The following is a 17904-nucleotide window of genomic DNA, read 5'->3' on the forward strand; positions in this document are numbered from 1 at the left end:
AAAAATACTTTAATAAATTAAAAAAAAAAATTCACAATGATATCATTTACTAAAGCCGTTATGAATTAAATGGACATAAAAAAATTATGAAGTCTGTAGATTGCAAAATATATTACAATGGTTTGAGACCAAAGTAGAACAGTTAAAGCGAAGTGGAAGATCCACCCCAGATATGGCAACAGTATTTCATACAAGGATGGATTTGAGATTTATAGAGATAAAGAATAAAATCAGGAGTAAGAAAGTGGCAAGCATGATAAAGGGATGCAACCTTAGCAGATGATAATTTTTCTATTGATTTGATATATGGCTTCCAAGAATATATAAATAATATAAAATTTATTAAAATAAAAACAGCAAAACAAACCTTTTATTTAAATACTAAATAAAATAAAAACGGTCAAACGTTTTATTTAAACTCTAAATAAAATAATAAAAATAAAAATGACAAAACAAATGTTTTATATTTTAAATGAAGTAATAAAAATAAAAATGACAAAACAAATGTTTTATATTTTAAATGAAGTAATTAAAATAAAAATAACAAAATAAACATTTTATTTACAATCTAAATCAAATAATTAAAATAAAAACAAAAAAACAAATGCTTAATTTGAATTTTAAATAAAATTATTAAAATAAAAACAAAAAAATAAACGGTTTGCTTAAATTTTAAATAAAATATAAAAAACAAACAAACAAAAGCAGCAAATATAAACATTTTGTATCATAAATATTATTATATTTATTAATATAAAATGTTCACATTTTATATTAATAAATATAATAATATTTTTGATATAAAATGTTGTTTGTTTAAAAGATCAGTAAAAAAAAAATCTATGTTGTGAAGACTATTTGACCTACAACAAAACAAAGAAGGCAAGCTTTGATTAAAACCAAAGTTAAAAAAAACCAAATTTAGCCCAAACATTTTTTTGTATCATTCTCTTTAATTTGAACTCAACGTGTCTTGGAGGTTTAGGATCCCTTTTAAATCTTTTTTAAATTTTGAAAGGTTTTAACAATGAAAAATGTTAAAACAAATCATGTGACTTAATATATAGATGTAATAAATTCCTGTTAACCAATCATGTTATTGACTATTGTTTTAAAATTGCTAATCAAAAATACCAATTTAAATTGTGATATAAAACACAAAATTAAACTCTAAAACTTTCAAGTAAACAAAAATAAAATCTTTTTTAAACAAAATCAAAAAGTAAAATTTTTAAAATGCAAACACGAAAGAAAGTTTTAAATTTGATAAGAAATGGTGCAAGGCCAAAACATGCAAGGCTAGGGCCAAGGCCAAAATTTTCAAGGTCAAGACCGAGGCCAAGGTCTTAATTTTTGACTTGAAAGCAAAGCCAAGGACTAACAACTCTGTTTTGATTAAGTTAACATAAAAAACACAAGAGAAAAATGAACACTTTTATTATTTAAAGAAGGCGTTTTCAACAAACGTTTTAACGAAATTAAATAAAAAAAGTATATTGTTTAAATACTGAAAAAACTGAGTTATTATATCCGGTAAAAATGCAATTACAAAAAATACAATCTAAATAAACAGCTTTCCCTACACCTCAATAATAATCTGAAACACCTCGGATTCCTATAGGATAATTAAAATCATGCACAGCAAATGTAAACAAATGTATTATTCAGTTTCAATCAATCTCCAGAGTTCTTATAAAATCTGGATATTCGTTTTTGTCACCCATTAACTATAGTACATTTGTTCAAATCTCTGACTTTACCGAATCTATACAGCATATAAATTTGTTGTTTTGATAATTCACTTCTTAATAAATTGGACGCTGTTGGAACAAAGTAATAAAAATTTGCAATCAACTTGAGTTAAACTTCGTCCAGTGTAAACTATTAGTTTTATACACTTTGTTTGTTTTACCTGTAATTTGGGCGATTAAAGAATTAATAAATAAATAATAAGAAATTTTCATAATTTAATTTCATCAAAACGTTTGCTAATTAATAGCAGTTATGACTTCAAAATCTTCATTCATTCTTTATTAAAAATGAAAACTGGCATTCTAATTTAAACAGAATGACTTAAGTTAATAAAAAAAAAGGAAAATACACTTCAACAATTAGACTTTAGAAATGTTGCTTTATTGTTTAGGTTAGGTTAAAAAGTAATTATCAAAAGCTATTTTGTTGATAAAAAGTAACAGTCCCTCAAAAACAAAAGAACAAATTTACCTTTAGCAGCAAAAATGTTGCTAAATGTAGAAATGCAAATTGCGGCAAAAAAAAATCAATTTAAATAATGAGTAACTTAAATTTAAGTAATAAGTTAAAAAATGAACCAATTTAAATAGTCGCCGGCCTGGCTACTCAACTACATCAAAACATTATTTCCATTAGTCCTTCGAAAGATTTGGGTGGCATTTACCATCTGGGGACCGGGAGTGGTGTGCAAGTGTACATCACTGATATATATATATATATATATATATATATATATATATATATATATATATATATATAATATATATATATATATATTATATTATATATATATAATATGTGTGAGTGTATATATTTATATATATATATATATATATATATATATATATATATATTATATTGTATATATATAATATGTGTGAGTGTATATATTTATATATATATATATATATATATATATATATATATATATATATATATATATATATATATATATATATATATATATATGTATATATATTACTATTACTATATATATTTACTTTTTTTTTTTCTATTTTTTATTAAGGCTGAAACAGACACTTTAGTGGTAAAGCTGAAGCATGCAAGGTTTGCTTAAATTTATATATTTTTAATGATATTATTATAAGGAGAGCTCATTATAGAAAGTTAAAAATTCCTAATTTTTTTTGTAAAATTTTGTATGATTATATTATGCAAAATGTTACAATTTGTTATTGTTCACATTGTTTGAAGCTAAATGAATGTTTTGTGATGAAATAGGTAAATTATTAGGTTTTGTGGTTGTTTTTTCTCACCATTTAAAATAAATTATGGATTTTATGTATAAGCTTATGTTGAAAAACGGAAATTTGTTTTTTGCTAAATATTTTGTTTATTTAGTATTTTAATTATAGTTAGATTTGTTTACAAATGATTGTTTTAGGAATCAATTAGATTCTGAAATGAGGAAGCGTTTAAAAGCAGAACAATCAGTTGACCACATGGTATGTTAATTTTATTTTATATTAGTAATTTTTAAAATCTAAATATTGATTTTTGTAAATTATAATTTGTATTAAGCAACATTTGTAAAAAAAGAAAGTTTAAGAAGTTAATTTACAATAGGTTATATATAATTTACAATAAGTTGTATAAAATTCTTTTTGTAAATGATCAATAAGTCTATATGATATATATTTAAAAGTGTTCAAAAAAAAGCAACAAAGACATCTGGTCCATTGAAGAATCAGCCATACTAAAATAGATTACAAGCAATGGAAATAATGAAATTAACATTATTTAGGAATTAACAGAGTGGAGGAATATAGGCAACTTACTTCAATTCTTTAAGTATTAAAAAGGTTTCAGTATAGTGAACTGGCATAAAGCTCTTAAAAAACTTTTATCTATCTCTAATGCATATATGCAAACGCGAGGTAACTCAAAAAATAATAAAAACATTTCTTTAATTTTATTTTTCATAAAATAAAATTTACAAAAATCGAATTAAGATATACTTATATGAAAATTTCGAAGAATTCATAGAAATTTAGAGAATAAATCTATTTCTTTTCTGCTTAGTATTTTTTGGAATTTCTCGCCATTAAGCGAGTCTTGTTTCACCTGATTTTTCAACAATAAAATTTTTTCGTTACTGTTTTTTTCTCATTCTAATCCTTAACTGATTTTTACCGTTACCATTTCAAATAATTCCAAGATGCAACAGCTTACCTGAAGAAGTTGTATCAGCAAAAACAATTAATGGCTTCAAAATAGCATTGGATAAACACTGGTGTAAAGTTTGTTATTAATGCAAACAACAAACTAAAGCTGCTTATGGTATAGGATTATCAATTCCTATGCCTAGCAGGATTAAAATCCTGTGCAGTTTGTTGTACTATTATTATATCATGCATGTAAATGATCAATTAGTGTATGTATATAATATATATTGCAAATATTTGTAAATATTAGAGGTGATTAAGTTCAGTTAAAAGGAACTCAACAAACTATTTTAGAAAAATGCTTCAAAGGTGCATTAAAAATTAATCAGAATTAAGCAGTGTCAAGCAATCAGAATTGTGGAATGGTTTCTTCCCTTTTTTACTAATTCTGCATTAACTGATGCTTTTTTTACACCAGTGGGTAGAGAAGCATTTCACAGCTTTGGAACACTTAAGTTGAGATATTGCTGACAGCAGGTCTTCATAAGCCACCTTTGCATAGTGCTGGTTTCAAAACCAGGCCCGCCACCATGTAGTTGCAACGAAATCGCAAGTATCCTCAGCTGTTCTCGCCAGTTTGGAAGAATGAAAAATGCAATAAGCGCAAAAATGCCTCTTGAGTTCTACCTGGCACTGTGCAGTGATGGCAACTTGTGCCATTTGATACGAAGCCATTTTTCCTCATTTTTGTAAAACTTGCTTTGCTTCACATAGCTGAAAAAGAAATTTAAAGTCATCTCTCCAGCCAAGGTAATCATACTCTGCTACCATTGCTGTGCCCTTGTAGGCATTTTTTAAATCGTCATAATGCTCCATAATCTCATCAATAAATTTGTAGTTAATGTTAGGCGACTGTGACTGTATAGGAAAAAAGAAATCCAACAGATTTCTTTTTTCCTATACAGTGAGTCCTCTGCAAACATATATAAAGCACTACAAGACCTACTTGATGATTACAATGCATGGAACAGTATTCAGATAATCATCTTTGACACAACAGCTGTAAATACTGGTGGCAAGAATGGAGTTGTAGCCAAGCTTTAGAAAACATTTCGAGACAAGGGATTCAATGAACCTCAATACATCGGCTGCCAACACCACACAAATGTAATTTTCCAGCACCTGCGTGCTGGAAAATTGCATTTGTGGTTCCTATTTAAAAAAACTCTGGAGAACTTTCTGCCCTCTTTAACTATTGTCCAATAAGTCTTCTCTTTATTATTAGCAAAGTCTTTTTATTCTTTGAACAACAAATTTCTCCATCTTGAGAAGATGGAGAAATTTGTTGACAACTTACTCTCTGACGATCAATATGGTTTTCGATCTTCTTGTTCTATGACCAACTAGCTAACTGCTGTGACTAATAGATTCAATCGTGCATTAGATAGAGGGGTGATAAGGCAAGAGCCATTACTCTTGATATATCTAAAACAATAAAATTTGACATGCTGGTTTTCTCCATAAGCTTGCTTCATGTTGTCTGCGAAAGTTTTTGAGATTATCAAATCATTTCTTTCTAACCGCTTTAATAAAGTCATCCTCGAAATCCATCACTCTTCTTTATGCCCTATTTTGTTTCTCATCTACATTAATGATCTTCTCGACCTTACATCTAAAGTAGCTCTTTTTGCTGATGACTCAATTTTATACTCCTGTCTTGACAAAAAGTCTTCTCTTTTCAATTAGAATAAGTAGCTGGTCTTGAATCTGATCCCACTTCTATTTCAGCTTGTGCAGTAGCTTTTGATTTTTAACTCTAACAAAACTCAGTCGTTTGCAGTTATTTACTGCAAACGACTATCTCAATACTGTCGACACTCCTATAGTGATGAATGGCAATCCTCTCACTAAGAAAACATAAAAAAGAGTCTTTATGTTTTCTTGGACTACTGACCCCTCATGGAAACCATATATAAAATCAATTGGTAAGTTAGCATCTGAAGGTCCCATCATCATAATATTGTATCTTGCTGGTCGTTGTTTAAAGAAGCTATCATCTCTAGTACAATCAACTAAAACTAATTCTCTCTTGATTTTTTATTTAGCTAAGTTGCATCCTACTATATCTGTCCTTGCTTGCTATAATAACTTTAATTTGTGTAGTCCAAATCCCCCCCTCCCCCCCCCCCCCCCACATCTCGATCTGTTGGAACTCTCTCCCATCTTCATGTTATAGATGAAGAAATGCAATAAAGATCTTTCTTTTTTTTTAAAACAGATCAGTAAATAAGGTCTATTAATGCCCTAATAATTATAAGTTTTTGTTTATCAAAAAAATTTAATAGGCTTGATTTAATAATAATTTATTAGAATAATATTATCTTTATAATTAGATTTGATTTTATAATAATATAGTTTACAATATTTTAACTGTGGCTTTTTTTTTTCTTTTCCTTTTTCAGTTTTAATGTATTTAGGAAAATTGTCATAGGCGATAGTGTGTATATTGTGTCATAGTGTGTATATTGCAATATACACACTTTATATTGTGTGTATTATATATTATATATAGGTTGTATTATATATTATATATTGTGTATTATATGTTATATATTGTGTATTATATATTATATATTATGTATTATATATAATTGTGTATTATATATTATATATTGTGTGTATTATATATTATATATATATATATATAGTGTGTATATTACACACTTTATATTGTGTGTATATTACGCACTGTATATTATATACTGTCATAGTGTGTATATTGCAATATACACACTTTATATTGCAAAAAAAATAAATGAATTTTTAAAGGCAATTTTTTTTTTGATAATTTTTAAATAAATTAAATAATTTTTTTTTGATAGTTTTTAAATAAAATAAATAAGCAAATAATTATAGGTAAATGAATTATGCTAATCAAGCCATATTTTAGCATAATTTTAGCAATTTCTACTTTTAGCAACTTTTAGCAATAAAAGTCAGGCTTGAAATTATAACCATGATAAAAAGCAAGTCTTTTATTTATTTATACATTTTTTTATAAATGATATATCTATATATATATATATATATATATATATATATATATATATATATATATATATATATATATATATATATATATATATTTATATATATATATATATATATATATATATATATATATATATATATATATATATTATATATATATATATATATATATATGTATATATCTATATATATATATATATCTATATATATATATATATCTATATCTATATATATATATATATATATATATATATATATATATATATATATATATATATATATATATATATATATATATATATATATATATATATATATATATATATATATATATATATATATATATATATATATATATATATATATATATATTGATAGCTTATGTATAAACATTTTCAAAATTTGGCTTTTGTGTTTTTGAATATCTAATTATTTAAATAAAACAATGCTATTATAAACATGTACATTAAATAAATATGCAGTGTTGAAAGTATTTGGGTCAATAAAGTTTATTAATATATTCTTTATTATCTATCTACAGGCTCGTCAACTTCAGTTAATTAAAGAATTGCTGCTGGATAAAGATAATACACATCAATTGAGTTCTGTTGATAGACAAGCACTTGCTCAATCTTTGAATAATTATAGCTCTGCAAACAATAATAGACATGGGGAGGTGGGACTTATGAACCAAAGGTAAAACCATACTTTTTTTTTTAAATAAATAACAAAACTGAACATATTGAAGCTCATACTTTAATACTTTATATTGCAAAAAAATGAATTTTTAAAGGCAATTTTTTTTAATAATTTTTAAATAAATTAAATAATTATTATTTTTTTGATAATTTTAAATAAATTAAACAAGTAAATAGTTATAGGTAAATAATTTATGCTATTCAAGCCATATTTAAAATTTTAACAACTTTTAGCAATAAAAGTCAGACCTAAAATTATAACCATGATAAAAAGCAAGTTTTTTATTTATTTATACATTTTTTTAATTAAATGGACTATTAAGTAGATAAAACTTTTGTTTGAAAATTTAACAACGCTTCTAAATTAAAAAATATATTAGTTTTATGCTTTTATTATTTCTGGTTTTTATTTATTTTATCATTCGTTAAGTTCATTTCTTTTTTCAGTTTATGGTTTGTTTATTTTCAATTTTCTAAATTTCAATTTTTAAATTAGTTTGGTTTTTTCAGCGCACTTTAAATTGAAAATTTTAATTGAGGTATTTTGATTTCTTTATTTCCCATGCAAAAAGTTCAAGTTATCCTAAGAAATTTATCCAAGGTTTGGCTAAATCGGAGAATTTTAGAAAGAAGAGAGTTGGCCTTTGAGGATAACTTTAATAAAGTGGTTAGAAAGAAACAATTTTATAATCTCAAAAACTTTTTTTTTTAAAATTAGAACAACACATGCCAATTTCCAGCAGACAGGAAAAAAAGACTCAATCAAGCACTTATTTTTATTTAATTTACAATTAAGAGACAATTTAAAAGAGTTCTAAAGAACACTTTTGTAAGACAAAAGCTGAAGTGATTTAAATGTCTTACATAACTTTGGGAGATGAGGCTTGACTTGGAACCAACGAGAAGGAGTTTAAGTTTCTATTCCTGCATGCAGAAACTGAACACAAGCTAGGATCAGAAAACAGACATAAATCAAGGAGTTAAGGTAAATGATTAGGGTTTTTAGGAAAATGAGTCACAATGTTAACTGTCTGGTTGAGAGATTGAGAAATGCAGAACTTATAGGTTTTATTGCCAGCAGGGTCAGTGGCGCCAGAGCCAAGCCATTCAGTGTGATGAGCATTAAAGTCACCAATAACAACAATATTGGCAGAGGGGTGAAGAGAGAGAACATGATCAATTTGATCAGAATTTTCATCTAAAAGAGTGCAGTCTTTAGAAGAAGGAGAATGATAGAGAGCAAAGAGAAAAGTGATAGAATAAAGAGGTGCTAAGCAGAAGCACATAAAAGAATGGTCGAAGGATTCAAACCTGATTTCACAAGAAATAGGTAAATAGATGGATATGTATACCCCCAAGTCAAGCATGTAACTGTTGTAGTCTTTATGAATCAAAGGGCAGTATCAGGGGGGCATTATTCAAAGATCTGCTCCATATATGAGAACAATATTCCATACAAGGACGAATTAAAGATTTATAGAGATTAAGTATAGAATCCAGAGTAAGAAAATGACGAACACAATAAAGAGATGCAACCTTATCAGATTCTAATTTTGCAATGGATTTGATATGGTTTCCAAAAAAGATTGGAAGTAAGAGTTTATCCTAGAAGACAAAGTGTAGATGGCTCATCATGTTCATAAATATTGGAAGATCTACATTATTGCAATAAGCATTAGTTGAAAAAAAATGAGTTTTATCTGAGATAAAGTTCACAGGCCTATTTAAGCTTGAAAAGGATCTCATTTCTGCTACAGCAGCAGTGAGAGCTTTCAAAAAAAATTTTCAGTCATCATTTATTTAATATAGACCGCAAATGATGTTAGGGTTAGGCACAGGGGTGACAAAAATAATATCTTTTTTTTCTTTTTGATGGTTTCAAATGGATTGGCTCAAGTATTACCTTAAAAATATTTGATGTTTAAGTTGTCATGTTGATAATAAAAAAATTAGTTTGCATAGTATATTCTAAAAAAAATACAAGCCCTCTATGATTCTATAACCAATTTACATTACTAGTCATACCTATATTACTTGTAATGTACAGGCATGCTGTAAATTTAATTTTTTTTTTTTTTTTAATGTTTTTAAATGCATGGCAACCAAGAAAAATGAGCAGTTGGTATTACTTATCCATGTATAACCTTTAAAATATAACCATTGCTGTAAAAAAACACAACAATAAAATTCCATCACTCTATTAAAAATGTTGTAAAGATGTTTTCAAAATATTTAATTTTAATTTTAGACATAAGTTTTAGAGTTCTCGTTTCATGTATTAAATCTGTCTGCATAATGCATGAAAATGAGGTTTGAACTATTGATCGAACCTTCCAAAGTTTTAAATCATTGTTGTTTACAAGTGCAGTAAATGAACCTAGATTTAAAAGATTGCCAGAGTTTTAAAATGAAAATAAATAATTGTACTTGTAAATTTTTCTGTACTATAGGTTTTAATTGCATAGCATTGCATTTTATTCATTTCTTAATGTTGCTCTAAAGTATTTATATATATAAAATTAAAAAAATGTTATTGTATTTTATAGCTACACATTTGAAGAGTCTGGTAGTGTATTGTCGCCATCAGATTACGATATGACAGATGATGATATATTGGTAGGGAAACAACAGAAAAAATATTTTCCTAAATTTTAGTTGCAGTGATTTTAGTTTTTAATGTTAGATTGTGTTAAGTCAATGAGTTCTGAAGTAAAATAAGCTTGTTTGTATTTATTTATTGTTTAACAGTTCTTCATTTATGAGTTATTCAATAAATATTTATCATTATTGCTAAATAAATTTATAAAATTTTTATTTTTAAAATAGCACTGATTTAGTCTTATAAAGTAGCACTAATTTAGTCATTTACTTATGTGACAAAAGAACCTTTAACTTTTATATTGATAGATATATAACATAGATATATTTTTATTAAGTTTTTAAAACTAAACACATATTATGTGTCCTCAATAACACTCTTAATATGAGTTCTGGAATAATTTTTTTTTCTTTACATTCATAAATAGTTATTGTTGAATTTCTTCTGTTTATTAGGTTCATTTAACATGTACAAAGTTTACTTTTTATTTTGAAAAAAGATAATAACAATAATTCTTGTTGAAAGCATTAGTTATGTTATACTTTTATATTTAATAATGCGATACAATTATTACCGCTCAATTAACAAATATTACAAAATACTTATGATGAAATTTTAAAATTCAAGTATAAAATCTGTTTTTACAAGTTAAGAGTATTTTTACTCAAGCCTATAAGGTTTTTTATTTTATTTTAAAAGAGTTACCACTTTAAAAAGTTGTTCAAAAAGTTATAAGCATAAATCAAAAACTTGTTCTTAAAAATCTATACTTTAAAGTTGTCAAATTATTCAAATGGAATTTTAAGATACAAGATTTTGTTATATTAACATAAAGTCTTTCCAGACAGAAAAAATAGCAACTTTTTGAGGAGTCTTTCAAAAACATAAATATCATTAAAAGTAAAAGTCTTAAGTATATGATGTTTTGCATTTTTGAAAAGTTTCTAAAATTTGAACAAATCTGTTTAAATTTTTTTTTATAATGATATCACAAATCCATAATGGCTGACAGAGTAGCAAGATTTTTTTGCCTTGGGGTATAGTAGCAAAAAAAGAAAAAAATAATACAGTATTATGGTAAGAAGTTACAAAACAAATATAAAAATTAAAATTTTTTTTCGAAACATAACTTGAATTGATTGTTTTTATGAAAATCTGAGTCATGCTATATAGGAAAACAATTATTTGCTGCAATTCAGTGAAAGGCAATACTGCATTGAAATGCATCATAAAAAAATATTTTTTTAAATTAAGTGTACACTTTAAAGTTTCTTCTTTTGCTCAGAATGGTATTTTCTATAGGACAAATATGGTTTGTGTTATGCATGATTGGCAAATTCTTTAAGACCAATGAAATACAGAATGAGCAAGAAATTTTAAAAATCTAAGCTATAATTTTGTGTTTATAACAAGCAGAATTTTTAAATAAATAACTGCTTCTGATTGGATAATCATTAGGTAACAATTTGAAAAAACACAAATCACAGAACAAAACTCCTTTCATTACAAAGACAGTAAAAAAAAAAAAAATTTCGAACACCAGTAAATGAAATCCTCAGCCACTGTCTGTAATGAGTTAGTTTGTCAGAATTTTGAGTTAATGATATAAAAGTTTACTAAAAACAAGCAGTCAAAAACTAAATTTTTTTAATCTAAAAATTAATATAAACACAATACATATAAAATATATACATATATATATACACACAATGTGTGTATATATGTACATATGTAAATATATATGTGTGTGTGTATATATATATATATATATGTATATACACACATAAATACAAATATACACATATGTGTGTGTCTGAATGTATGTATGTATGTATATATATATATATATATATATATATATATATATATTTATATATATATATATATATATATATACATACATACATACATACATACATACATACATACATACATACATACATACATACATACATATATATACATTCACAGACAATAATATTATTTATTAAATCATACTTCGTATATAGTATTGTTTTCCTGTTCTATTTTTAATTTTTTTGTTCATTGTTTTCTTGTTCCATTTTTCAATTTTGTGATTTTGACTGACATTTAAAAAATTTAAATCTGGTTTGAAAGCTTGACATTTAATAATTCTAGTTTTAAAAATATATTTGTACACTTGATGTTTGTATGTTGTTAGTTAACTAATAGTACTATTGAAAAATTGTCATCAAAAAATAAGCTTCAATATAATTCTTGGCTAAGGGCATTTTTTAAAATAGAAAACATTGGTTATTGGACATTAATTTAGGTAGGTAAAAGTTGTTTTATTAGTTTTTTAACCTTTGTATTTGTAGCAGAAGTAAATTCATTAATTATGCCACTCTCTTTCATAAAATAATTTTATAAACATTTAGGATGAAACAGGAAGTTCTATGGGACCGCACAAAGGAAAGTCTAACAAAAGGGTATTTTTATAATATAGTAATTAATAATTGTTTTAAATCAATCTATTGTTTATTTAAATTATAAAATCAAATTAAGTATTTACAAATTAAAAGTTTTCTAAGTTTTTATATTTTTAGAAAATTTGATTTTATATATACGTTTTAAATTTTTCACACCAAAACAGATTGTTAATGATCATTTGGTAATAAATCAATAAATAACAGTTTTGGCATACATAGCCATTAACCAAAATTAAGAAAAGTTTTCGAATAAATTTTTTTTTACTTTTATAAAATTTGTAAATTCTCTTATTAAATTTGTTTATAAAAAATGCACATAAAAAAAAACTATAATTTTTTCTCTTTATAATATAGAAAAATAATTATAGCTCTTAAATAAATAAATAACTATAACTCTTTATAAAAGTTTTTATTTTGTTAAAAAAAAAATAGTTTAAAGATTGTTAAATTGCTGTTTAAACATTTACATGCTAATCTAAATTAATTTATACATTTGAGTTGTATTTGAATACAACTCAAATGTATAAATTAATAGTAAAGAAATAAATTTTATTTTACAATTTTTTAAAAATAGCAATGCCAATCTTTGAGTTGATCCAAAGATATTTGTTGAAGATATTTAAAAGTTAGAACCTTTAACTAAAGATATTTTAAACTACCATACAGTCAATTTTTGTAATTTGTTGCTGATAATATTTTCCTTGCTTAAATTGTTTTCTACTTAACAACAAAAAACAAGGTTTAATAGATATTTTATTAAAATTAAACTTTTTTGTTAAAAGATTTTCCTATAAATTCCAATTAAACTTTTTGAAATTCTGTTAATTAATTTTTCTTAATGATTTGGTTAATTAATTTTTATGTAGTTATTTTTTATACACTTTAATTTCCAAGCTAATAAAATTTTTACTTAATAATCACTTGGCCTTGTTATTTAAAACAATTAAAAAAGTTCAAAGTAGATATTTAAAAGTATTTGTAATATACTAAATTGCAAACTTGTTATTAATATTCTTTGGGTTTTGTTGCTCAAAAAGATGGTCAAAATGACTTTTGTTAAAAATAGTTATTAAAAAAATATATTTGTAAATAAGTATATTATTATCACTATTTTTAATCAATTATTATATCTGTTATTATAAAATAATGTCATTTTACTGAAAAAATAATAAATACTTGCCAAATTATAATTTTCAATAAAGTATTTTATATCTTATTTCTTTTATAACACTTTCCCACTTTAATGATTGGCTCACCACTTCCTTTTGTACTACTTTGAAAATTATTAAAATACCTTTATTGACATTAATTTTTAAGGACTGTTAATATGTAAACATTTTTAAGAATGTTTAATATTTATAAAAATTTTTTTTTTTTTTATAGTAGTAAAATATAATTTTGTACATATTAGGGAAGACCATCAGCTCCTTTGTTAGAGACAGATGAGATTAGTGAGGTATAATTTGTTTTTGGTATAAATTTAAAGCTTTTGTTTTTATTGTATTGATTTCTGTTATATTTTACATACGATTTTATTCACCATAAGATCAAATCATGTTTAAAAGACCCGCTATTTAGACAGAATTTATTTAAAAAAAAAAGTTATAGTCTAAACGATCTTACTGTTTTAGTGTGATATTTCTAATGTAATCAAAGACGCAAATTAAGTGTAAATTACACTAACTTTGGAAATATTTTTGTGCAACAAATTTTCAGTTTGTTAAAACTGAAAACAAGGTATGTTTGTTAAAAACTGCGAACTTTGTTTTTATCATAGCATTCAATAATTATATCTTAATATAAATTATGCTGCAATCTATTGTGAATAAAAGACAAAGTTAATTTATAAAAAAAGTGTTTAGATAAATATTAAAATAGTTTGACTTATTTGATAAAATAACTCCAAAATAAAAAAGATTTTCTTGATTGTAACACAACCCAGCAAAAGATTTCAAACACACAAAAAGCGTTTTCAACAAGCTTTATCTGCTGTAAGAGATTTGTTTATTTTAAAAACTAGTTTAGTCTTATTTCAATATTTTCTGTTGCAAAAATTTACAACATTGATTAATCTGATCTGAAATCACCTTTTTTTACACCTTGAGGAAACTGGAAACTAAGTTAAGCATGTATAAAATAAAATTGGTTTTATTTTATACATGTTTATACAAGACTTGTTAAAGGCTGTCTTGAGGTTTTACAAAATGTAGTCAAGTGAAAATTAATTTTTAGTTTCCTGGGATTGTTCTAAAGGCTGCAGTCTTAAAAAAAAAACTTAACTGTTATAAAAAATAAACCTTCCATTAATTAGCAGTATTTTATTTACATTACATTTAGAAGCATGATGCTTCTAAATGTAATGTAAATAAAATACTGCTATTTAATGATAGAGTGTCTCTTTTAAAGGTTTTTGTTGCAAAAATAAATTTGTTTTTTTTTTCAAATCAAATGGTGTTTGTTTTAGGATCCTGAATATATTAAAAGGACTAGAGTTACAGAAGAGGTATGTATCTTGTGAATCTTTTACATACTTCAACTGACTACAGTGTGATCTAATAAGATTATTGATTTTTTTTTTTAAAGTTAACTAAAAATTATTAATGCTCATAATTATTTATAACTTATAAGATAATAATAAAAAAAAACTGAAAAGATTTTCTTTTTAAATATTTAAAATATTTTGTTTAAACTATTTAAGTATCAGTTACATTTTGTAATTATATATTTAAAATTAGTTTTCTTAAGTTTTAAATTGTGAACTTAATTTAAATGTTCTTTTAAAAAAACGAAGTTGTGTACATTAGGATGTTCAAAAAAATAACTTTTTATTAAAAAGTATTTTTAAAGTCTAAAAGTTCCTATATGAGTTTATATTTACTTGATGATTAGACTACTAAAAAAGGACTAAATTTGACAAGCTTATAAAATTGATGCATTTCATTAAAGAAAAAGTGTTATAACCTGTTAAAGGAACTGTTTGATATATCTTTTTAAAAATGAAAAAACTTAGTATTAATTACTTTTATCTCTAAAAAAGCCTTAAAACACATTTGTAAAAATTTACATTCATATGTTTAATTTAATGACCTTTCTGCTTTTAACCTGTGTTGTAGATAAGGATTTTTTTTTATTCTCATGCTTTATTCTCATGTCATTTTTCAATTACATGACACAGAAAAATTGTACATGACACAGAAAAATTTTTTATAACTGGTTGCCTTTCCTGGCATTAACTTGTTTTGCTAATCATTAATAAATATCTTATTGTGATACTAGGAAGACCATCATGACTTTGATCTTTATTACCCTTGCCCACAATTAAATTGAAGAGTTTTATATCAGAGTTTTCCTTCTCCTAGGTAAGTTGTTTTCAACCCAGCTAAGGAGCCTTCCCTACCCTGTATGAAGCAAATTTTACTGGATTATATATTACCAGTAGCAGAGCGGTCTGTCTTGACTGAAGTTATTAACTGACTAAAAAATTTTTTTTGTGATGCTACCATTAAGAAGATTAATAACCAATGTTTATGACAGTAAGTCATAACAAATTATTTTATAATTTATTTAGATGGTATTTTAGGTTGATTATATATTTTGATTTATTATTAGGTTTTACTTATAAAAAGACACACAATTTGATGCCTTTCTTGTTGTTGTGATTGTGGTAGCAACTTTTGCATAGTTTTTTTTCATATTATTAAATTGTGAGTATGTGTGTATTTTGCAATATTAAATATGTTGTTAGTGTATGTTATATGAAAACAATAATTTAAAAAGTAATCATCTAAATCTCATATTTAAAGATTTTACTTGGAATTTAATTGAATTTTAGTTGGTATTAAGGCTTCTGTTACAGTTTAATGTATTTAAATTTTTGTTATGTTATTTTTAAAACTTTAAATCAAACACACCGCAGTGATTTATGATTTGTTTAACCGACACAAAACACAAATTTAAATATTGTTTGAGTAGCCAAAATAAAAATTTTAAGTAAATGTTAGTAAAGCATTACTGATTGATTTAGATATAACTGAATCTCAACATGCGTTACAACTCATCGTCTGAGATATAACCAAGTCTAAAACTCAAGTGAAATTGTTATTGATTTGTTGGTTGACAGTTTAAAGTAAATGATTTTTGGGGTTGATCGATGATGGCAATTTTATCAAAATATTTTTGATTATTGTTTATTAACTTAAATTTTATAACAATTATTATCAAAATACATTCTTTTACTTCTATTTTTTTTTTAATTTTTTATTATTTTGATGTCTCGTAGATATTTTGACTTTAAAGTTTTGTTTCATATAATTCTTCAAAATCTTACCAACAAATTAATCTGAACTAATGGTTGTGCTGCACATAGTATACATATATACGCCTAGATTATTTTTATATTTGATATGTGGTTGCATTTTGTAAATGTACTACTAATTAAACGCATTGTTATAAAATTGTTTCTGACAATCTATAATACTGTAATGGTTCTAAAACTTTTCGAACCATTACAGTTTTATAGATTGTCAGAGTAGAGTATAGTAATCGTTCTTGTATTTTATGAATCGACACAAAATCCTTTAATAACTTATGTGCTGGTTAAGATGTTAAACTGATCCTATATTCGAGCAAGTGAGACTCTTTAGCTATGTTAGAGACAACTTAACTAGGAGAAGAAAATTTTATATATCAGCCCCAGTTTATTTACCCCCAATTTTGGGTAAGGGAAGGATAAGCTCACAAACTATAGATGGTAATTCTTCTGGTGGTAGTATTACAATAAAAATACTCAATCTGATAAATATGATCTGCACAACAGGCCAGGAAGGCCATCCAGTTGTGAAAATTTGCTTTAACTCTTCTATAATGTAGAACTCATCCTAACTACATAAGTATTAAAAAAAACAAACAATTTTCATTTAATGATGTTGTAATATTTTAATCTCCATAATTATAAAAGGTACAACATCAGTCTTGATTAAATGTATAACTAAAAATAATATTTGTAGTTTATAATAAGTTTCCTTTCTTCCCAAACTGCTCCAAAATATTTTTGACAATAGTTGACAATATTATTTGCTAAAGGTAAACCTAGCTACTGTATGCTTAATAGTTGCTAAAGGTGAAGTTAGCTACTGTATGCTGTATCTAGAGCATTTAATATGTTAATTGCAATATTTTGCTTTATAAACTTAAACATAGAATAAATAGCAGTGTCATTAAAATGGTTT

At 24.7% G+C, this 17904-nt stretch overlaps 1 protein-coding gene across 4 annotated transcripts in view; it reads left to right on the forward strand.

The window, feature by feature from the left end:
• Positions 1-17904, forward strand: part of LOC101241756 (rac GTPase-activating protein 1) — a 65316-nt gene that overhangs the window by 18450 nt on the left and 28962 nt on the right. For all 4 annotated transcript variants that reach the window (XM_065810498.1, XM_065810499.1, XM_065810500.1 and 1 more), the window contains exons 3-9: positions 2780-2820; positions 3158-3218; positions 7471-7625; positions 10174-10243; positions 12626-12676; positions 14088-14132; positions 15141-15179. In XM_065810498.1, the coding sequence (XP_065666570.1) occupies positions 2780-2820; positions 3158-3218; positions 7471-7625; positions 10174-10243; positions 12626-12676; positions 14088-14132; positions 15141-15179 (462 nt within the window). The remainder of the gene's footprint in view (positions 1-2779; positions 2821-3157; positions 3219-7470; positions 7626-10173; positions 10244-12625; positions 12677-14087; positions 14133-15140; positions 15180-17904) is intronic.

This window comes from Hydra vulgaris, chromosome 11, assembly GCF_038396675.1.
Source record: "Hydra vulgaris chromosome 11, alternate assembly HydraT2T_AEP".
Taxonomy (NCBI): domain Eukaryota; kingdom Metazoa; phylum Cnidaria; class Hydrozoa; order Anthoathecata; family Hydridae; genus Hydra; species Hydra vulgaris.